Source organism: Microcaecilia unicolor, chromosome 7 (genome assembly GCF_901765095.1).
Source record: "Microcaecilia unicolor chromosome 7, aMicUni1.1, whole genome shotgun sequence".
NCBI lineage: Eukaryota > Metazoa > Chordata > Amphibia > Gymnophiona > Siphonopidae > Microcaecilia > Microcaecilia unicolor.
Genome location: NC_044037.1, coordinates 294578130 through 294601227, shown reverse-complemented (window position 1 = coordinate 294601227; position 23098 = coordinate 294578130). Strand labels below are relative to the sequence as shown.

The window sequence follows — 23098 nt, the reverse complement described above, 5'->3', positions numbered from 1 at the left end:
GGGTTTGTACTCTCTCCCTGCAAGTCTCCGGTCAAAGCTGTGGCAGTGCAGCAGACCTTGGACAATCTGATCCGCCTGGGCGCGGTCGTTCCGGTGCCAGAAAGTCAGCTTGGCAAGGGACGTTACTCCATTTACTTTGTGGTACCAAAGAAAGGAGGTTCTGTCCGGCCTATCCTCGACCTCAAAGGGGTCAATCGGGCCTTGAAAGTGCGGCACTTTCGCATGGAGACTCTCTGCTCTGTTATAGCGGCAGTGAAGGCAGGAGAGTTCTTGGCCTCCTTGGACATCAAGGAAGCGTACCTGCATATTCCCATCTGGCCTCCTCATCAACGCTTTCTGCGTTTTGCAGTCCTGGGACGACACTTCCAGTTCAGAGCCCTCCCATTCGGGTTGGCTACTGCTCCGCGGACCTTTTCCAAAGTAATGGTTGTCATCGTGGCCTTCCTACGAAAGGAAGGGGTACAAGTCCATCCTTATCTGGACGACTGGTTGATCCGAGCCCCCTCTTATGCAGAGTGCGGCAAAGCTGTGGACCGGGTAGTTGCTCTTTTGAGCTCCCTGGGATGGATCATCAACTGTGAGAAGAGCCAGCTGCGCCCGACTCAGTCCCTGGAGTACCTGGGAGTTCGATTCGACACCCAAGTGGGCAGAGTGTTCCTGCCAGACAATCGGATTGTCAAACTTCAGGCTCAGGTGGACCAGTTCCTAGTAGCCTCTCCTCTTCGGGCTTGGGACTATGTGCAGCTGTTGGGCTCTATGACGGCCACGATGGAAGTAGTGCCCTGGGCCAGGGCTCATATGAGACCACTTCAACACTCTTTGCTACAGCGCTGGACTCCGATGTCGGAGGATTATGCTGTGCGCCTTCCCTTGGACCCAGCAGTGCGCAAGGCGCTGAGCTGGTGGATGCAGACAGACAAGTTGTCTGCGGGAATGCCTCTGGTGACCCCAGAGTGGATTGTCGTCACGACGGACGCCTCTTTGTCGGGCTGGGGAGCCCACTGCTTGGGAAGGACAGCGCAGGGGCTCTGGTCTCCTGCAGAGGCAAAGTGGTCTATCAACCTCCTGGAACTCAGAGCCATTCGGTTGGCGCTTTTGGAGTTCATCCCGGTACTGGTGTTGAAGCCTGTACGGGTTCTGTCGGACAATGCCACGGCTGTGGCCTATGTCAACCGCCAGGGAGGTACCAAGAGCGCCCCTCTAGCCAAGGAGGCTATGAATCTTTGCCAGTGGGCGGAAGCGAACCTGGAGCAGCTTTCAGCGGCCCACATTGCCGGAGTCATGAATGTCAAGGCGGACTTTCTCAGTCGCCATACCTTGGAGCCCGGAGAGTGGCAGCTATCTGCTCAGGCGTTCTTGGACATCACGAAGCGCTAGGGCCAGCCGAGCCTAGATCTGATGGCGTCATCGGCCAATTGCCAAGTGCCGCGCTTTTTCAGCAGAGGACGGGACCCTCGATCCCTGGGAGTAGATGCTCTTCTCCAACAGTGGCCGACACAAGAGCTCCTCTATGTGTTCCCGCCCTGGCCCATGTTGGGCAGGGTGCTAGACCGGGTGGCAAAGCATCCCGGCAGGGTAATCCTGGTGGGTCCGGATTGGCCCAGACGTCCCTGGTATGCGGACTTGATCCGGCTCTCAGTCGACGATCCTTTGCGGCTGCCAGTGGAGCAGGGCCTGTTACATCAGGGTCCCGTGGTGATGGAGGATCCCTCCCCCTTTGGTCTTACGGCCTGGCTATTGAGCGGCAGCGTCTGAGGAAGAAGGGCTTCTCAGACAAGGTCATCGCCACTATGCTGAGAGCGAGGAAGCGCTCTACTTCTACTGCTTACGCCAGGGTTTGGCGTATCTTTGCAGCGTGGTGTGAAGCAGGCTCACTTTCTCCCTTCACTGCTCCAATTTCTTCAGTGTTGGCGTTCCTGCAAGAAGGTCTGGAGAAAGGCCTGTCGCTCAGTTCCCTTAAAGTCCAGGTAGCGGCTCTGGCTTGCTTCAGGGGCTGCCTGAAGGGTGCTTCCCTGGCTTCGCAGCCAGATATGGTGCGCTTTCTCAAGGGAGTTAATCACCTGCGCCCTCCTCTGCACTCAGTGGTGCCTGCGTGGAATCTCAACCTGGTGCTAAGAGCATTGCAGAAGCCGCCTTTTGAACCCTTGTCAAGGGCATCTCTAAAAGACCTGACGTTGAAAGCAGTCTTTTTGGTGGCTATCACTTCAGCCAGAAGAGTTTCCGAGCTCCAGGCGCTCTCACGTCGAGAGCCTTTTCTGCAGTTCACTGAGGCAGGAGTGACTATTCGCACAGTGCCTTCCTTTTTGCCCAAGATTGTTTCTCGCTTCCATGTGAATCAGCAGCTCTGTCTCCCTTCCTTTCGTAGGGAGGACTACCCAGAGGAGTACTCTGCTCTTAAATATCTGGATGTGAGACGAGTCATCATCAGATACTTGGAAGTGACCAATGATTTCCGGAAATCGGATCATCTGTTTGTCCTGTTTGCAGGTCCTCGTAAGGGTCTGCAGGCTGCTAAGCCTACAGTGGCAAGATGGGTCAAGGAAGCCATTGCAGCGGCTTATGTGGCTGCGGGGAAGGTGCCGCCTATCCAGCTGAAGGCTCGCTCCACGAGAGCTCAGGCGGCCTCGATGGCAGAGGCCGGATCCGTCTCCTTGGAAGAGATATGCAAGGCGGCAACTTGGGCTTCGGCTCATACATTCTCCAAGCATTACCGTTTGGCTGTGGCTGCACGGGCGGAGGCCCGGTTTGGAGCTTCAGTGTTGAGGTCAGGGATTTCAGTGTCCCGCCCTGGGTGAGTACTGCTTCGGTACATCCCACCAGTCTATGGATTGATCAGCTTGATGATATGGAAGGTAAAATTATGTATAATCATACCTGATAATTTTCTTTCCATTAATCATAGCTGATCAATCCATAGCCCCTCCCAGATATCTGTACTGTTTTTATTCTGGTTGCATTTCAGGTTCAAGTTTAGTCTTCAGTTACTTCAGTAAGACTTCGTGTTCAAGTTTTTTCACTTGGATTCTTCAAGAGTTGAGACGAGTTTGTGTTACAGTGAGCTGCTGCATTCCTCTCCCCTCCGTTTTACGGGGCTGGATTGAGACTTAAAATTCTGCCGGCACTCCCTCCCGCTTCGTGCGGTTGTAGGGCAGCTTTGTACCCCTCCCGCTTCGGCGGTGTTAGGGTCAGTCAGCTCCTCCCGCGGTTGCGGTTGCAGGATAAGCCAGATCCCCCCGCATCGGCGGGTGTGGTGTCCCTCCCCCGCTCCGCGGGGATGAGCTGGACGGATTCCCCTCCCTCACTTGTGTGGGGATGAGCTGGGTTAATTCCCCTCCCCCGTTTCGGCGGTGGTGAGCTGGGCAGAGTGTCCCTTCGTGGGTGTAATTCTCTAAGTGCTGAGTCCTGCGGATGGAGCTTTGATATCGACATACTGAGGAGTTTCCGGCAGCACATGACCACATATAGGGAGGCAAAAGTTTGCTCTCTATCTCCACCTGCTGGTAGATGGACACAACCCACCAGTCTATGGATTGATCAGCTATGATTAATGGAAAGAAAATTATCAGGTATGATACATAATTTTACCTTTAACATTGCTTTTGACTCGTAACCACTTGTAACCACTCGCCTCCACCTACCCTCCTCTCTTCCTTCCCGTACACATTAATTGATTTGATTTGCTTACTTTTTTTTTTGTCTATTAGATTGTAAGTTCTTTGAGCAGGGACTGTCTTTCTTCTATGTTTGTGCAGCGCTGCGTACGCCTTGTAGCGCTATAGAAATGCTAAATAGTAGTAGTAGTAGAGAAGGGTAGTTAGTGGGGTTGCCCAGGTGTCTGTGCTGAGACCGCTGCTTTTTAACATATTTATAGATTGCCTAGAGATGGGAGTAACTAGTGAGGTAATTAAATTTGCTGATGACACAAAGTTATTCAAAGTGGTTAAATCGCGGGAGGATTGTGAAAAATTACAAGCGGACCTTACATGACTGGGTGTCTAAATGGCAGATGACATTTAATGTGAGCAAGTGCAAAGTGATGCATGTGGGTAAGAGGAACCCGAATTATAGTGACATCATGCAAGGTTCCATGTTAGGAGTCACGGACCAAGAAAGGGATCTAGGCGTCATTGTTGATAATATGTTGAAACCTTCTGCTCAGTGTGCTGCTGCGGCTAAGAAAGCAAAGAGAATGTTAGGTATTATTAGGAATGGAAAACAAAAATGAGGATGTTATAATGCCTTTGTATCGCTTCATGGTGGAACTGCACCTCGAATATTGTGTTCAATTCTGGTCGTCGCATCTCAAAAAAGATATAGTGGAATTAGAAAAGGTGCAGAGAAGGGTGATGAAAGAGATAAAGTGGATGGGATGACTTCCCCATGAGGAAAGGTTAAAGCGGCTAGGGCTCTTCAGCTTGGAGAAAAGGCAGCTGAGTAGAGATATGATAGCTGTCTATAAAATAATGAGTGGAGTTGAACGGGTAGATGTGAAGCGTCTGTTCACGCTTTCCAAAAATACTAGGACTAAGGGGCATGCGCTGAAGCTACAATGTAGTAAATTTAAAATGACTTGGAGAAAATTTTTCTTCACTCAATGTGTAATTAAACTCTGGACTTTGTTGCCAAAGAATGTAGTAAAGGTGGTTAGCTTAGCTGAGTTTGAAAAAAAGTTTTGGATGGCTTCCTAAAGGAAAAGTCCATAGACCATTATTAAATGAACTTGGGGAAAATCCACTATTTCTGGGATAAGTAGTATAAAATGTTTTGTGATTTTTGGGACCTTGACAGGTACTTGTGACCTGGATTGGCCACTCTTGGAAACAGGGTGCTGGGCTTGATGCACCGTTGGTCTTTCCCAGTATGGCAATACTTATGTACGATATTCGATATATATCAAACAATAATAATGCTCCCAGGTTTTAACCTAATTCATCTTGACTGTGGGATATAAATGTAAATAAAAATACATAGATAGAGAATGTTGAGTACCTGATTCTTATGGTCCTTTAGCAGGAGAAAAAAAAATCTCTGCTTGGGTGGCCCTAGACCCAGCCCCTCTGAATGCCACACTGATTATGGTTTATAACAAATTACTACTCTACCCAGTGGCGTAGCAAAGGGTGGGCCTGGGTGGGCCCAGGCTCACCCACTTTGGGCTTAGGCCCACCCAGTAGCAGCACACCTATGATGGGGCTGGCACCCACCAGCCCAATCCCAACGGTCCCTCCTGTCCTGCATACCTTGTAAATAGCAGATCTTTGCCTGCAGCGAACAGCAACTGATACATACTGCTAACATCAGACCCACAGCCTTCCTTCTGATGTATTCTCACCTATGGGGAAACAGAAAGTTGCATCAGAGGGAAGGCTGTGGGGCCAACATGAGCAGTGTGTATTAGTTGCTGCTCGCTGCCGGTGCAAGTCTGCTATTTAAAAGGTTAGGGCTGTCTGATTGACTATCTGGTATAAAGGCGAGAGCAGGAGAGACCAAAGCACTTGTGGGATAGGGCAGCGTTCTTCTGCCCACCCATCTTGGGCCCAGGCCCACTCAAAATTGGCTGTGTGGCTACGCCCATGACTCTACCTATGAAAAGTTATTCCATTGTTATAATGCCTCTCTGTATACCCGTATACTGTATAAGCCGGCATGTTAGAAAATATAAATGAATTTAAATAAAAAAAAATGCTACCAATGACGACAACGTTGATGCTGCAGATCATAGGTTTGCTTGCTTTGTTTTGAGTGTGCGGCGATGACGGCTGCGCGGGGAAGGGGAAACAGAGATTTACGTAAGCGGCTGCAACGTGCTGACGTCACCGCGGCTCTCATCTAACCTCTTCGGCGCAGGCGACCCAGATCTGTAGCCCCTGCCTGGCGGGTCTCCCTGGTTCTGAAACTCCCCGGGCCCCGCGGCTTCCCTTGCATTTTAGGCTTTCCGGTCGCCCGCTGCTCCCCCACCACCTCGTCTTTTCCGTGGGCCATGTCCCGCCCCCTTTGATGTGACTTCCTGTTTCCGGTACAGCTGGAGGCTGGCTGGAGAGGAGCCTTCCTGGACGGAGCCCGTTGAGAGCAAGAGTAAGACGTTGGGTGTCAGAGGTGGCGGGACGCCGGAGAAAGGAGACTCGGGGCCCGGCCATGGGCGACCTGAAAGACAAGTTTGAGGGTAGGAGAAGTGGAGATGGGGGGGGGGGGAGAGGGAGGGCTGCCAAATGACTTAGTGCCTCTGCTGTCCTAGTTGTCATTGGCTGCTACTACTACTACTATTTAGCATTTCTATAGCGCTACAAGGCGTACGCAGCGCTGCACAAACATAGAAGAAAGACAGTCCCTGCTCAAAGAGCTTACAATCTAATATCATTAAAGATAACACCTAGATCCCTTCCCCGATCAGTGACTCCTAATGTGGAACCTTGCATCGCGTAGCTATAGTTTGGGTTCCTCTTTCACACATAAAAGAAATCAACTAGATAAAAGTTTTATTTGTTCGTCCCAAAATTGCTTCCGAGCATGTCAGTGTCTCCTTGTACAGATTTTTTGCATGTCAACACCTTTATATTAACGCATTGCCTTTCATACTATGTTATCTCACAGTTTTTTTCACTGTTTGGCAGACATTTACTACTACTACTACTTATCATTTCTATAGCACTACTAGACGTACGCAGCACTGTACACTGTACCTTTACAGCTCGTTCTCTCCAATAGCTAACTCTGTAAAATTTATTTACACAGATCTTTCCATCCATGGAGAGATATATTTCATAAGTACATAAGTAATGCCATACTGGGAAAAGACCAAGGGTCCATCGAGCCCAGCATCTTGTCCACAACAGCGGCCAATCCAGGCCAAGGGCACCTGGCAAGCTTCCCAAACGCAGATATGGTAGTTCATATCTATATTAATAAATCCCACCTTGAACGTTCTGAAGCTCACTCCAAGGCAGAGAAGCACAAAACCCTGTAGTCTTCATAGGCTAGGACCAGTCACCCTCACTCATAGACCCGCCCTCAGCCACGCCCCATCTGTACATAAAACGCTACCTCAACATTCTGAAGACAACCTGCTGAAGCCATCTGCAAAATCCCTAAACAGTTCGTAAGTTCATGGTGGTGAAGCCACCCAACTCACCATGTCTCTCTGCCCCGCCCTCCAGGGTGGAACACAGAGAGTAAAGGGATCCATAAAGGCACCCCTACCAACTGGCAACCCTCTCCAACAAACAACGACCCAGGCAGGGGGAGTGTTTCTGTACTCCTCCCCCTGCCTAGGAATCGCTACAGACTGCTGGCAAACTCCCCAACCACACGACCACAAAAGCCACCCGCAACCCCCCCCCCCCGCACACACACACATACAAACACACACACACATACAAACACACACAAACACATAAACAAACGCACACACACATAAACACACAAACACACACACACAAACGCACACACACAACCACACAAACACACACACACACAAAAACATACAAACACACACAAAAACATACACACAAACACACACACACAAACGCAAACACACACAAATGCACATAAACACACACACAAACATACAAACGCACACACAAACATACAAACGCACACACACACAAATGCACACAAACGCACACACACACATAAACACACACAAACATGCACACACACAAACGCACACACAACCACACAAACACACTCACACACACAGAAACAAACACACACACAAACAAAACATACACACAAACACACACACAAAAACACACACACGCAAACACACACACATAAACACACACACTAACACACACACAAACATACAAATGCAAACACACACACAAACGCACACACAAACATACAAACGCAAACACACACAAATGCACACAAACGCACACACACACACACATAAACACACACACACACAAACGCACACACACAAATGCACACACAGAAACAAACACACACACAAACAAAACATACACACAAACACACACACACACACAAAAACACACAAACAGAAAACCCAAACACAAACAAACACACACACAGAAACACACACACAGAAACAAACAGCCTTGACGGTGCACCTCTAAGTGCCCCCCCCCCCCCCCCCCCGCCGCATCACCACAACAACTCGTGCAACGGGGCATCAGAAAGCCCCTAACCCCCTTCCCTCCTCGCCACATCACCCAACCCCTCCCCTGCCGCTTCACCAAGCCCCCCCCCCCCCCCCCCCATCGACCGTCTCGCCACCCGCGACCGCTAATACAAACTCTGTCCGGCGGCTGCTGCTGCTGCTTCTATTCAGCAGCAGCAGCCCGTATATAAAGAAAACAAACAAACAAACAAAAATCCTCCTAAAACGCACCTCCGTGGAGAACCATCTCACATTGGCTGACGTCTCTGCAGCCGCTGCTCCTCTCCCCTCAACGTCAGTGCCCCTGCCGGAAGACATAAGTACATAAGTACATAAGTAGTGCCATACTGGGAAAGACCAAAGGTCCATCTAGCCCAGCATCCTGTCACCGACAGTGGCCAATCCAGGTCAAGGGCACCTGGCACGCTCCCCAAACGTAAAAACATTCCAGACAAGTTATACCTAAAAATGAGGAATTTTTCCATTTAATAGCGGTCTATGGACTTGTCCTTTAGGAATCTATCTAACCCCTTTTTAAACTCCGTCAAGCTAACCGCCCGGAGAAACGCCAAGACGTCAGAGGGGAGAGGAAGAGCGCATGCTGAGACTTCAGCCAATGTGAGATGCTTCTCAACGGAGGTGCGTTTTAGGAGGATTTTTTTTTGGTTTTCTTTATGTACGGGCTGCTGCTGCTAAATAGCAGAAGCAGCAGCCGCCGGATACAGTTTGTATTAGCGGTTGCGGGTGGCGAGGGGGTTGATGAGGGGGGAGGGGCTTGGTGATGTGCCACGGTGGGGGGGTCGGGTGATGCGCGAAGGGGGGGACAAGGGGCTTTCTTTGGGTGCTGCACCGGCTGGGGGGGGGAAGGGGGGGGTCTCACTGGACATGGGTGGCTGGAAGGAAGCAGGGGGAGGGGAGGGTCGCTGCACATGGGTGGCTGCAGGGGGGGGCAGGGAACAGGGAGATAGGGATGGGGCTCCACACACCACATGGGTGCCTGCAAGGGGGACAGGGGATACAGGACGGACACTGCAGGGCGGGCAGGGGGACAGAAGGGTTGGTGGTCATCAGGAGGGACAGGTGGACATGGCTGGCCACAGGGGAGGAACAGGGAAAAAGGAGAGGATTGTCCTCAGTCATGGGTGGCTGCACAGGAGAGGAGGGTCGCTGGACATGGGTAGCTGCAGGGGGGGGCAGGGGGACAGAAGGGTCGCTGGACATGGCTGGCTGCAGGGGGGACAGGGGAGAGAGGAGGGACGCTGCACATGCGTGCCTGCAGGGGGACAGGAGGGATGCTGGGGGGGGGCCTGAGACCACATGGGTGGCTGCAGGGGGAGCAGGGGAGACAGGAAGGACGCAGCAGGGGGAGAGGAGGGTTGATGGGCATGGGTGGCTGCAGGGGGAACACGGGGAGAGGAGGGTCGCTGCACATGCCTGGCTGCAAGGGGGCAGGGGAGAGGGAGGGGGTGAGGGGGTTCCTCACACCACACACGCAATCACTCATTCTCTGTCTGCCACATACACTCTCACTCACACACTCACTGTCTTTGTCCCTCTCTCTCACACAGTGTCACACAGAAACACAAACACTGTCTCTCACACACTCACTCTCTCGCACAAACACATACACTGTTTCTCTCTCTCTCACATTCTCTTTCTGACACACACGCTCCATCTCTCACACACGCTCTTTCTGAAACATACACTCCAAGGAAAACCTTGCTAGCGCCCGTTTCATTTCTAACAGAAACGGGCCTTTTTTACTAGTAAATATATATATTTGTATTGCAGCATGCACGTATTTGTTGACACCCCCCTATTTTTTGGCCCCATTTTTTAAAATCTTATGACATAGCAATATTAACCTCACATACTTCCTATTTATTATGTTTTGTCACAAGTCACTTTCATGTTGCTCTTTTTTAAAGTATCTCTTTCCATTAGCGAAATTTTGGGGGTTTCAGACTTCGATATGTTGGCAGTGTGGGAGCGCAGAAAATTCCTTTTATCATGGGTTTTGGAGCTGTAGGAAAGTTAAGATTTACTGGGGGAAAGTAGCCACTTATCTGTCAAAAAATATTAGGTCGTCAGATAGTGGATACCCCCCAACAGTTGTTGCTGAACTACTCGGGAGCGGTTGGAGGGCTAGCATCTGGGGGTGCCCCACTATTTCGTAAACTTACTTTGTTAGCCAAAAAATGTATACTACAATATTGGACGACTGACACTGGTCCAGAATATTGGCATTGGCGGAATTCAATCCACCCGCTGATGATGTGGGAGGCAAAAGAAGCTAAACGTGGGCCTAAAAAGAGAATTGCTTTTTTAAAACTTTGGGGTACATACATAGGTTCTTTGACCCATAAGGGGAGAATCTTAGTTCTGAATGTGCTGTGATGGTTGGACGATGATTACACAATAATCAGACATGAGCGGGGGGAGGGAGGGGGGGATTAGGGATAGATGGGGCATCAGTGAGGAGAAGGATTCTCTAGGGATAAAAGAATGATGTCTGTTTGTAAAGGTGAAGAATAATATCCAGTTCAATAAGTACTGTTTAAACTAAGGGACTCTTTGGTACTGCAGGGGGGAGGGTCTAAGGATCCAGTTCTTCTCCGAGATGAGCATATGTTGGCGTGATATCTTAGTATGGATTTCCTGTTAACCTGACCAGAATTTATCCCTGTTGATATGAATATGAGTTGTTGTAATGCAAAAATGAACAACTTATCATAGATTATGGTTGTAATGTTTTATTGCATGTTCAATAAAAATTGTTTAAACATAAAGAGGCATATTTTCAAAGCACTTAGCCTTCCAAAGTTCCATGGGTTTCTGTGGAACTTAGCCTTCCAAAGGCTAAGCGCTTTGAAAATATGCCTCAAAGTATCTCTTTCCTCACCTCTGTGTTTATACATGCACTGCCCCCCACTTGGCCATTTTTTTCAATCATACGTTTATTTTTTATTCTTTCACGCATACGCTACCAAAACATTATTTATCAGCACTTCCTTTTATATATCATGTCTAACACTATTGCTAAGAGATAAACAGAAAGGAGACACCGAAAGTCCAAACAGGTTCTTTATTCATACGGGGGTCTGTACAAATAAAGGACCTGTTTGGACTTTCAGTGTCTGCTTTCTGTTTATCTCTTCTGTTGTTGCAAGACACTTGGCGCCTCTTTGCTATCACTAGGAACAACGTTTAAGCGTCATTTTGCTTCATAATGGCCAGTTCATCATTCACGTTTACACCACTTGGAGATGCCATACTTTTTTATTGTCCTTTTTTTTTTTTTTTTAAATACAACCTGTATATCTTGTTCAAAATGTCATTTTATGCAGTTATTTTTATGTTTTTGTCTAGCTTCAACAACTTGGATGTTGACAATAATCTTTTGTTAGATGCTTTGCCATTACAATAGTGGTACAACTTTTATATTGTCTATACAGTTTTTATTTACACCTATCTTTTCTTCATCCATACATCCATATGTATTATCACATAATATATACCAAAATACTTATATTTGTTTTGTTTTTTTTTTGTTTTTTTTTTAATTTTTTATTGAAATTGTCATCAAATAAACAGCATTCAAACTGCCAACATTTCAATTACAATTTGCTTTTCATTTGTTAAATTCCCCCCCTCTATTCAACCATACCTTACCCTCCCTCCCTACCCTGGTGGTGACTGAGTGTAATCATTATATTGTTCATAAAGTGTCCATATCTTGTTAAATGATAGTACGGATCCTCTTCGCATGGCTGTTAGCTTGGACATTTGGTAAAGAAAGTCTACTTTCCTAGTTACCGACTGTAAGGATGGTGTCTCTACTTGCTTCCACTTTCGAGCCAAGCCTAGTTTTGCAGCTACAAAATATTGAATCGCCAGTCTGTGTTGCCAGCTTGGAATGGATGCTGGACGGAAATGTAGCAAACAGTTCTCCGCTTTCCATGCAAATGTGTTCTGTAATATGCTGTTAACCAGTTCCATTACAGCTTTCCAATATATCTTTACTTTCTCGCAAGTCCACCAAATGTGGTAAAATGATCCCCTGTGTCCACAATTTCTCCAACATTGCCCCGAGACTCCTGGGTACATTTTATGAAGGCGCTCAGGCGTATAGTACCATCAATACAACATCTTAAACCCATTTTCATTCACTGATTGTGCTAGTGATGGCTTAAGTAAGTATTTGTAATTTGCTTTCCATTCTGTTTTGGTGTATGTGGTCTGTAACGCATCTTCCCACTGGGCTTGATAGCGCACCTGTGGGTCAGTGCGTCCCAGCAGGGCCAAGTATATGCGAGTTATACCTCCCTTGCCTCCCCCTCTACTAATAGCTATCTCCATGTCTGTTTCGGCTAGGTCCAACTCATCCTGCGCTTTCTTTTTAAGGAAGCTACGTAAGTTACAGTAGTATGTGAGATCTCTTTCTTTTAGACCATACTCTTCCTGAAGCTCTCTAAATGGAAGCATTTTTCCTTCTTTCCACAATTGTCCCAGTGTGCATAACCCTGCTTGGGCCCATAGCTCAAATACCTTCTCCGATTTCCCCAGTGAAAATCCTGTTGCCCATCTTATAGCCGTTTGCCGATAATAATTCCTCTCAGGGAAAAGCTTCTTCCTCACTTGATACCATGTCCACATAGGATGTTTTAATCCAATGGGCATTTGTTTAATTATGGGGACCAATTCCTCTCCTGGTATCCATAAAATATCCCCAATTGCTCTCCTACCCAACCATGCTCTTTCCCAATGTAACCATTTCTTGGCTGCTCCGGGGGTCCATTCTGCCAAAATACGAAGTTGTGCCGCTTGATAATATAAGTAAAAGTTTGGTACCCCCATTCCTCCTCTCTCCCAAGTTTGGTACATCATAGTTCGCCGTACTCTTGGTGGGCGTTTTTTCCATATATATGCGAATATTTTGCGATTGAGTTTTGCAAAAAAGCTACTGGGGATTGGGATCGGAATTGCCATGAATAAATACAACAATTTCGGGAGCAGCATCATTTTAATCGCATTAATACGCCCTTTCCAGGAGACATTAAGTCCTTCCCATTTATCCAATTCGCTAAATAATTCTTCAACTTTTTGGGGGAAGTTAGCTGCAAATAATCCCTCTATTTGTGTTGTTACCTGTATTCCCAAATACCGTATTGATTTAGTCGCCCATACAAAAGGGAAGGCGGCCTTAAGGGCCTCCAGTTCCTCAGGCGGTACCGTGAGATTAAGGAAGGTCGACTTGTCTAGATTGGGTTTAAATCCCGATAATTGCCCATATCTTGCTAGATGTTCTACTATCCTCTCTACCGCTTTCAGTGGGTTCGAGATTGTCATCAGAATATCATCGGCAAACAGCATAAGTTTATGTTCCCTTAAGCCCCTCACCACTCCTGTCACCTCTCTATCTTTCCTAATCATATTGGCCAATGGTTCCAATGATAGGGCAAATAGTAGTGGTGACATTGCACATCCCTGTCTGGTTCCCCGCCAAAGGTTGAATGTTTGTGTGTATGTCCCATTGATCTTTATAGTGGCCATTGGAGTCTGATATAGCAAACGTAACCAGTTCAAAAACCTCCCCTCGATACCTATTTGTTGTAATGTTGCAAATAGAAACGACCAGTCCACGCGGTCGAACGCTTTTTCTGCGTCTATTGACAGCAGTACCGCCGGGGTCTGGTCGTCTCTCACCTGTTGAAGAACATGCATTAGACACCTTATATTGTCAAAAGTCTGGCGCCCCTCTATAAATCCCGCCTGATCTGTGTGTATAACCCCTGGTAGTTGCTTCTGTAACCTTCTGGCCAAGATTTTTGTGAATATCTTATAATCCACATTTAGGAGTGATATTGGCCTGTAAGAGCTGCATAATTTCGGGTTTTTCCCTGGTTTTAATATTAAGGTTATCGCTGCCAGTCTCCAGGTGTCTGGTAGCTTCTGCAAGTCTTCCAATGTATTAAATAGTTTCTGTAATACTGGTATAAGATGTTTACTAAATAGTTTGTAAAATCTTGTGGGAAACCCATCCGGGCCAGGAGCTTTGCCATTTGCCATATCTGTTATTGCCCACCCTATCTCCTCCGATGTGATGGGTGAGGATAAATGAGTCGCCCCCCCTCTTCCTATCTGAGGTAGCTCTGCCTCTTGCAGGTATTGCTCTATTTCATCCAGTTCAGGAGTTTGTTCTGGTTCATATAGATTGGTGAAGTGAGCAAGAAATGCCTCATGTACGTGTTCAAGTTGTGAGATATAGCCCCCTTCTGCCGTTTGTATACCCCCTATATAATTGCGTTGAGACATTTTTTTTAGCTTGCATGCTAATAGCCTACCCGCTTTGTCTCCAAACTCGAAATTTTCCTGCTGTGCTATTTGCAGTTTGACCGCTAAATCTACCATCTGTAACTCATTCAGCTTTAATCTCAGTTCCTGCATTTTTGACAATTCTTTAGTGTCCTTGGGATCTTTTTTATGTTGTTGTTCAAGCTGTCGTAATTCTGTTCTAATATTATCTTCCTGTATTGCTCGCTCTTTTATCAGATGGGCTCTCAACGCTATTAATTTCCCTCGGAGCACTGCTTTAAGTCCCTCCCATATAAATTGTGGGTGGATCTCTCCCACTTCATTATATTCCAGAATGTATTTCTCTATTACCAGGATATTTTTAGTGTCCAATAGAGGTGTCTCGTCCATCCGCCAATATCTGGCACCCACCTGTCGGGCCCCTGCTATTAGCTCTAGGACCACCGGGGCATGGTCAGACCAGGTACGAGGTTCAATATATGTTTCCCGTGTTCTATTTGCCACTATCACATCTCCCATCCATCCGTCTATTCTAGAATATGTTTTGTATTGGGAAGAGTAATATGTGTAGTCTCTTTCTTGTCCATGTTTGGTTCTCCATATATCTGTTAGGCCCCATCTAGCCATGAATCTCCTCCATATTTTCCTATCTGATTTAGCATATACTGCCTGGCCTGTGGAGTTATCTAAGTGTGGTTGGATCGTGAGATTAAAATCTCCACCCATTATTAGGTGACCTTGTAGGTGTTTTTGTATTTGCTGTTCTACTTTTTCTATAAACAGTCCCTGTCCCGTGTTTGGTGCATAAACATTAACAATTGTATATTGAACATTATACAATGATACTAACATTATCAAAAATCTACCTTCTACATCTTTTATAACCTTATTGACCTCCCAAGGGAGTGCGCTAGACAACGCTATTAATACCCCCCTCTGTTTTGAGTTGTTTGTGCAAGATGAGAAATATATAGTGGGGTAACGCTTATGACACACTAACTTCTCATAACCTTTTTTCAGGTGTGTCTCTTGTAAGAGTACCACATCTGCGTTCAAGCGCACCATTTCTTTAAATGTTAATTGGCGCTTTGTAGGGGAGTTCAGGCCCCGCACATTGAATGTTATGCATTTGAACACTTTATCTCCCAACATCAATCCATAAGTCATTACTTATACACCACCTTTCCCTCCCCCCTCCCCCCCTCCCCCCTCCCTCCTTTCCCCAAAACCTGATAAAGCACATCTCTATTGTAATCGAGATCATGCCTATAATGGTGTGGACTTCCGGTCCCGTTTACTTTTCCAGCCCGCTCAGTTTGTTTGATCCTTCTTTGTTGTTCAGTGTGTTCTAGCCCGATCTAGTTTATCATATTATTAACACGTCATGTGTTATCTTTGTATTCCAATTGTAGTTGCTCTTTCACGGGCCTTTCTCTGGTATTATTGTCTGCTCTGACGCTTGTCTCCGCAGCCTTCCACGACCTTTTGAGACTCTCTGCCACTTCTGTTTGACGTTTCTTTGAAATCCAGATGATGGTTTTGGCGTCGATGCTTTATCCATCTTTTCCTGACCCAAATATTCATGAGCCTCTTCTAGCGATGCCACCTTACGTTGTTTGCCTTCTTTATAAAATATTAGGGCAAATGGATGTTGCCATCTGTATTTTATTCCTTCTGCTCTAAGCTTCTCCGTCAGCGGGCGCAGTTCTCCACGCCGTTTTAAGGTGGTAGCTGCTAGGTCTTGAAACAATTCAATGGGATATGTCTCCCATGTGATTTGGCTGGCCACTCTAGCTTGATGCATAACTTCTTCTTTCACTTTGAACTCCGAGAAGCAGGCCACAATATCTTTTGGGGTATTTGCCTTTCTTGACCCCAACGCCCGATGTGCTCGTTCTAGTCGGATAGTTTCTGGGGCTATTGGATGGTCAGCTGTGGAGAGAAGTTGGGCTGCTATTGCTTGCACTACTTTTTCACAGTTATTATATTCAGGCAGCTCCGGTAGGCCTCGCACTCTAATATTGGAGCGTCGGCTTCTATTTTCAAGGTCTTCCACCTTGTCCGTTAGAAATTTCATATCCGATTGGTGTTCTGCTACATGTTTCTCTACTTCATTTAAAGTTTCTGCATGTTCTTCTAGCCCCATTTCTACCTCATTGACGCGATTCCCCAAGTCTTTGATTTCTTCCCTCAAATCAGCGCTCAGTTGCGCAAAATCTTGCCGCATCTCTTTTATTTCTTTTTTTATATCCTGGAGCCATGTACTTAATTGGTCCCATTTGTCCTGCGGGACCTCGTTTTGACCTTCAGTTTCCCGCTCTCTCTGGCTCGCCGGCGAGTTCGGGCTAGATGCGTTCTCTTGGCCTTCTTGCTCTCCGGCCTGTATCTCTGACGTACGTTCCCGTTGGCGGTAAGCGAAGTTCGCCAGATCTGCCTTTTTAAGTTTTGTATCCGCCATCTTACGAATCGCGGATCTTTCGCCTCACTCTCTCGCAGCTTCCACCTTGTTTTGTGGATCGTTTGCTCTTTATATTAGCTCGTTTTCGGGCTGGAAGACGGGAGCTCCGCAATCAGACCGCCATTGCAGAGCGTGACGTCACCGGAAGTCCCTTATATTCGTTTTTCATTGTTAATATAATGTTTTTCTTTAATTATCTTTATGGACCTTCATTTAAGTGAAATCTTATTCAAGTGTCATATTTGTTATTTATGTATTTAATTATTAATTTAACCATTCATTTATTATAAGTTTGTATATCTAATTTGTTTGTTTTTTCGTGTCATGTTTTTGTGTTTTATATAGATTTACTGGACCCCTGAGGCAGGCCTTTGGTGCCAAAACACGGCCGTGTTGGGTCTTTTTTTCAGCTTGCTTACAATAAAGACTCTTTGATATCCTCTTTGGATTCACCTCACTTTTGTATTTACTACTTATTACCATTCAGTGCTGATGAGTCAGAGAAACTGAATCAAATCTCTGTAAACCTGGAAGATGTAATGGGGCAATTTGGCAAATTGAAGAGCAGCAAATCACTAGGACCAGATGGTACACTTCCCAGAGTATTGATAGAATTGAAAAATGAACTTGCAGAACTATTTTTTTAGTAATATGTAGTTTATCTTCAAAATCATGCATGATACTGGAAGATTGTAGGGTGGTCAATGTAACGCCAATTTTTAAAAAGGGTTTCAGAGATGATCCGGGAAATTACAGACCAGTGAGCAGGTGTCGGTGCCAGGCAAAATGGTAGAGACTATTATAAAGAACAAAATTACTGAGCATATTCAAAAGCATGGATTAATGAGACAAAGCCAGCATGGATTTAGTGACTGGAAATCTTGCCTCACCAATCTAGTACATTTCTTTGAATGAGTGATATTGTGTATCTGGATTTTCCAAACATATTTGAAAGAGTACCTCATTAAAAACTCCAGAGGAAATTGGAAATTCATGGGATAGGAGGTAGTGTGCTACTGTGAATTAAAAACTGGTTAAAGGATAGAAAACAGAGAGTAGGGTTAAATGGTCAGTATTCTCAATGGAGAAGGGTAGATAGTGGGGTACCACAGGGGTCTGTGTTGGGACCGCTGCTTTTTAACATATTTATAAATGATCTAGATTTGGGTATAACTAGTGAGGTAATTAAATTTGCTGATGACTTAGAGGCATATTTTCAAAGCACTTAGCCTCCCAAAGTTCCATAGAAACCTATGGAACTTAGCCTCCCAAAGTGCTTTGAAAATATGCCTCTAAGTTATTCAAAGTAGTTAAATTGCAAGAGGATTGTGAAAAATTGCAAGACGTCCTTACGAGACTGGGAGACAGGGCATCCAAATGGCAGATGATATTTAATGTGAGCAAGTGAAAAGTGATGCATGTGGGAAAGAGGAACCCGAACTATAGCTACGTGATGCAAGGCTCCGCGTTAGGAGTCACCGACCAGGAAAAGGATCTAGGAGTCATCGTTGACGTCACTTTGAAACCCTCTGCTCAGTGTGCTGCAGCGGTAAAGAAAGCAAATGGAATGTTAGGTATTATTAGGAAAGGACTGGAGAATAAAAATGTGGATGTTATAATGCCTTTGTAGTACTCCATAGTGTGACCGCATCTTGAATACTGGGTGCAGTTCTGGTCACTGCATCTCAAAAAAGATATAGTGAAATTAGAAAAGGTACAGAGAAGAGCGATGAAAATGATAAAGGGAATGGGATGAATTCCCTGTGAGGAAAGGCTGAAACGACTGGGGCTCTTCAGCTTGAAGAAAAGACAGCTGAGGGGAGATATGATAGAGGTCTATAATATAATGAGTGGAGTAGAACGCATAGACGTGAAACGCTTGTTTACTCTTTCCAAAAATACTAGGACTAGGGGGCATGCAATGAAGCTACAAACTTAAAATGAATCGGAGAAAATATTTCTTCACTCAATGTGTAATTAAACTCTGGAATTCGTTGCCAGAGAATGTGGTAAAAGCGGTTATCTTAGTGAGGTTTAAAAAAAGGTTTGGATAGCTTCCTAAAAGAAAAGTCCATAAGCCATTATTAAAATGGACTTGAGAAAATCCACTACTTATTTCTATGATAAGCAGTATAAAATGTATTGTACTGTTTTGGGATCTTGCCAGGCACTTGTGACCTGGATTGGCCACTGTTGGAAACAGTCAACTTGTCTTGATGGACCTTTGGTCTGTCTCAGTATGGCAACACTTATATACATTTGGAAAAATTTTAGATGTGGGTTCTCAAGTATACTAACTGGATTTGATGTTTGTTGGACAGTGATCCTAAGACTTTTCAATTTTATTCAATTGTTGGACTGTTGTAATTTTTTTGTGTCCATGACATACAGATTCAAGGAGGGCTGTGCTGTGTAAGAGGAATATAATTAAGGTTCCAGCAGAGATCTTTTGAGGCACTTGAATGAGCAAGTGCTAAATGATACAAATTGATAGGATGATAATGTTAGGCATATGTGCAATATGGGGTATGTATTTTATATAAAAAAGTGTTCTTGGTTTATCAATAAAAGTTTTAATATGGTAAAAGTTCTGATAGTTACCAATATTGTTTGGAATTAGTGGAAGTAGTAACTATATTGAAATTGTGACAGCCCTTGGATTGATTTGTAATGAATATGCATGAGAGAGATTTGCCTATAATGGAGGTAGTAGGCATGCAGATCTCTCTCTTTGCATATTCATTAGGGATATCTTGAAAATCTGACTGGCTGGTGGTCCTGCAGGATAGGTTTAAGAACCCTTGGTGTGGATGATTTCAGCCTCTTGCAAAGAATGATAAAGCATTCATGTCAAGATCTTTAAGTTGTCCAGCCTTCTAAACAAGTTGGTAGTGGTTCAGAGATGGCAGAAGGTCAGGGGCATTCAGGTGGGTCCCAAAGTGGTGAACTGGATTAGGAACTGGTTGACGGACAGACGACAGAGGGTGGTGGTAAATGGAGTTCGCTCGGAGGAGGGAAAGGTGAGTAGCGGAGTGCCTCAGGGATCGGTGCTGGGGCCGATTCTGTTCAATATATTTGTGAGTGACATTGCCGTAGGGTTAGAAGGTAAAGTTTGCCTATTTGCGGATGATACTAAGATTTGCAACAGAGTGGACACCCAGGAGGGAGTGGAAAGCATGAAAAAGAATCTGAGGAAGCTAGAAGAATGGTCTAAGGTTTGGCAGTTAAAATTCAATGCGAAGAAATGCAAAGTGATGCACTTAGGGAGTAGAAACCCAAGAGAGACTTATGTGTTAGGCGGTGAGAGTCTGATAGGTACTGAGGGGAAGAGGGATCTTGGTGTAATAGTATCCGAGGATCTGAAGGCGACGAAACAGTGTGGCAAGGCGGTGGGTGGCTGTAGCGAGAAGGTTGCTAGGCTGTATAGAGAGAGGTGTGATCAGCAGAAGAAAGGAAGTATTGATGCCCCTGTACAAGTCGTTGGTGAGGCCCCACCTGGAGTATTGTGTTCAGTTTTGGAGGCCGTACCTTGCGAAGGATGTTAAAAAAATGGAAGCGGTGCAAAGAAAAGCTACGAGAATGGTACGGGATTTGCGTTCCAACACGTATGAGGAGAGACTTGCTGACCTGAACATGTATACCCTGGAGAAAAGGAGGAACAGGGGTGATATGATACAGACGTTCAAATATTTGAAAGGTATTAATCCGCAAACAATTCTTTTCCGGAGATGGGAAGCGGGTTAGAACGAGGAGGACATGAAATGAGGTTGAAGGGGGGCAGCCTCAGGAAAGATGTCAGGAAGTATTTTTTCACAGAGAGGGTGGTGGATGCTTGGAATGCCCTCCCGCGGGAGGTGGTGGAGATGAAAACGGTAACGGAATTCAAACATGTGTGGGATATGCATAAAGGAATCCTGTGCAGTAGAATTGGATCCTCAGCAGCTTAGCTGAAATTGGGTGGTGGAGCAGGTGGGGGAAGAGGGGTTGGTGGTTGGGGGGTGAAGATAGAGGAGGGCAGACTTATACAGTCTGTGCCAGAGCCGGTGATGGGAGGCGGGACTGGTGGTTGGGAGGCGGGAAATACTGCTGGGCAGACTTGTACGGTCTGTGCCCTGAAAAAGGCAGGTACAAATCAAGGTAAGGTATACACATATGTTTTTTCTTGTTGGGCAGACTGGATGGACCGTGCAGGTCTTTTTCTGCCGTCATCTACTATGTTACTATGTGGGGCAGGTAAGAAGTAGAGAGTCTGCTAGGGGGAAAAACCTGGGAAACGATTCATTCCCCCCCCCCCCCCCCCCCCCCCCCACAGTCCCTTTAAAGCCTTCAGTGTATTTTTCAATTCTTTGCTTAAGATTAAACAAAAATGAAATGAAGACTGAAAACCTCCTAATGTTTCAGCAGCAGTATTTATTTTTATTTCATTATTAATGTTCAGAAAGCTGTCGTTTTTTTAATTTGTGAATTCATTTTCTTTTCAGAAAAGAAGAAATCTAAAAAGCGTCAGTATGAGGAAGAGGAGGAGGAGGAGGAGGATACTTTAGGGGGTAAACCCCAGGAAGCTGTCCCTTCTGCTGCTGGGAAGCAAGTGGATGAAGCTGGCACCAAAGTGGATGAATATGGTGCAAAGGATTATAGGCTACAGATGCCCATGAAGGAGGACCACACCTCACGCCCACTTTGGGTGGTAAGAGTTTCACACATACACACGCAAAGTCATACATAAGTACCGCCGTACTGGGAAAAGACCAAGGGTCCATCAACCCCAGCATCCTGTCTCTGACAGTGGCCAATCCAGGCTTCAAGAACCCGGCGACCCCCCCCCCCCCCCCCCCCCCCCCAAAAAAAAAACAAAAATGAATAATATTCAATGGACTTTTCCCTCAGGAATGTGTCCAAACCCTCCTTAAACTCCGTAAGGTCAGCTGCTGCCACCACATTCTCCAGCAACAAGTTCCAGAGTCCAACTACACGCTGAGTATTTAAGAAAAACTTTCTCCAATTTGTTTTAAATCTACCATATTCTAGCTTCATCTTGTGTCCCCTGGTTTTGTTGTTCTTTGAAAGTGTAAACAAACGCTTCACATCTGTCCATTCTATTCCGCTCATTATCCTGAGCGTTTGTTTGGAATCCGCTGTGAAGGATAAGAACTGAGAGTCCTATTCAGAGATTTATTTCCCCTTTTATTGCATATATGTTTATATTTACATATTACATACAGGTGCAGGAGGTATTTCCCTATTCCTGTTGGGCTCACAATCTTGTTTTCATACTGAATAGATTTTGCTATTTAAACAAAATGTAAAGGGAACCTGAGAAAACACATAAGTTTTTAAATTATTACTTTATTTAAGGAACAAGTTATCCAACACTCATATAACCCATGTGAAAAAGTAACTGCCTCCTTAGCTACTCAATCAACCAGTTGACCAAATTTAATTGAGCCTCTGTCAACAAAAATGGGCCAAATCCACTTTGTTACAATGGGAAATATTAGCCATCTAAGTTGTAAGGTATACATTTCAGTTAAAAAAAACAAGCGATGCCTGAATCGACTTTATTGTGTATGCATATTTGAGGGTTAAATGAAAAGTAGTGCCTCCATCTCCCTGATTCGTCAACAGATGGCAGCACAGACACTACATGTGTATACTCTTCTTTTGAAACCTTTCCTTCGCCTCAGTTGGCAAGAAGCCTCTTTGTGAAGAGGCTGTTCTGCTATTGCTTGTGAAATGGAAGCATGCAGTGAGCACTTATCGGTGCGATTTAAGCATTGTGTTGTGATAGAATTTCTGACTTAGAGTCCTTCCAGTTGTAATTCACCATCGCATGCCAAATGTGTCAGCAATTTCCCTTTGAATGATCCTTCAATTGTCCTTTACAGACTTATTTATTTTATTTATTTGTTACATTTGTATCCCACATTTTCCCACCTATTTGCAGGCTCAATGTGGCTTACATAGTAACGTAACGGCATTCGCCAGTTCCAGTATGAACAAATCCAAGGTGTACTAGTGGTAGAATAAGGTTCATGTATGGTAGGTACATTGGGGGAACAAGAGAGGAAGAGGGAGATTATCTTTTTAGGACGATCTGAATGGAAGAGGAGTTACCCTGTATGTGGAAAAACAATATTAAAGCATCTGAAATGTAGGAGACTTGAAGAGAGAAAGCAATATGGATCATCCTGGAAAGAGAAGATGGA

General features: G+C 45.5%; 1 protein-coding gene across 1 annotated transcript in view; it reads left to right on the top strand.

Annotated features, from left to right (window-relative positions):
• Positions 1 to 6039: 6039 nt before the first annotated feature.
• The window catches only part of LOC115473967 (general transcription and DNA repair factor IIH helicase subunit XPB), an 83552-nt gene continuing 66493 nt past the window's right edge, over positions 6040 to 23098 (top strand). Inside the window, exons 1-2 of the mRNA XM_030209199.1 lie at positions 6040 to 6163; positions 21374 to 21579. Coding sequence (XP_030065059.1) covers positions 6136 to 6163; positions 21374 to 21579 — 234 coding nt within the window. The 5' untranslated portion in view covers positions 6040 to 6135. The remainder of the gene's footprint in view (positions 6164 to 21373; positions 21580 to 23098) is intronic.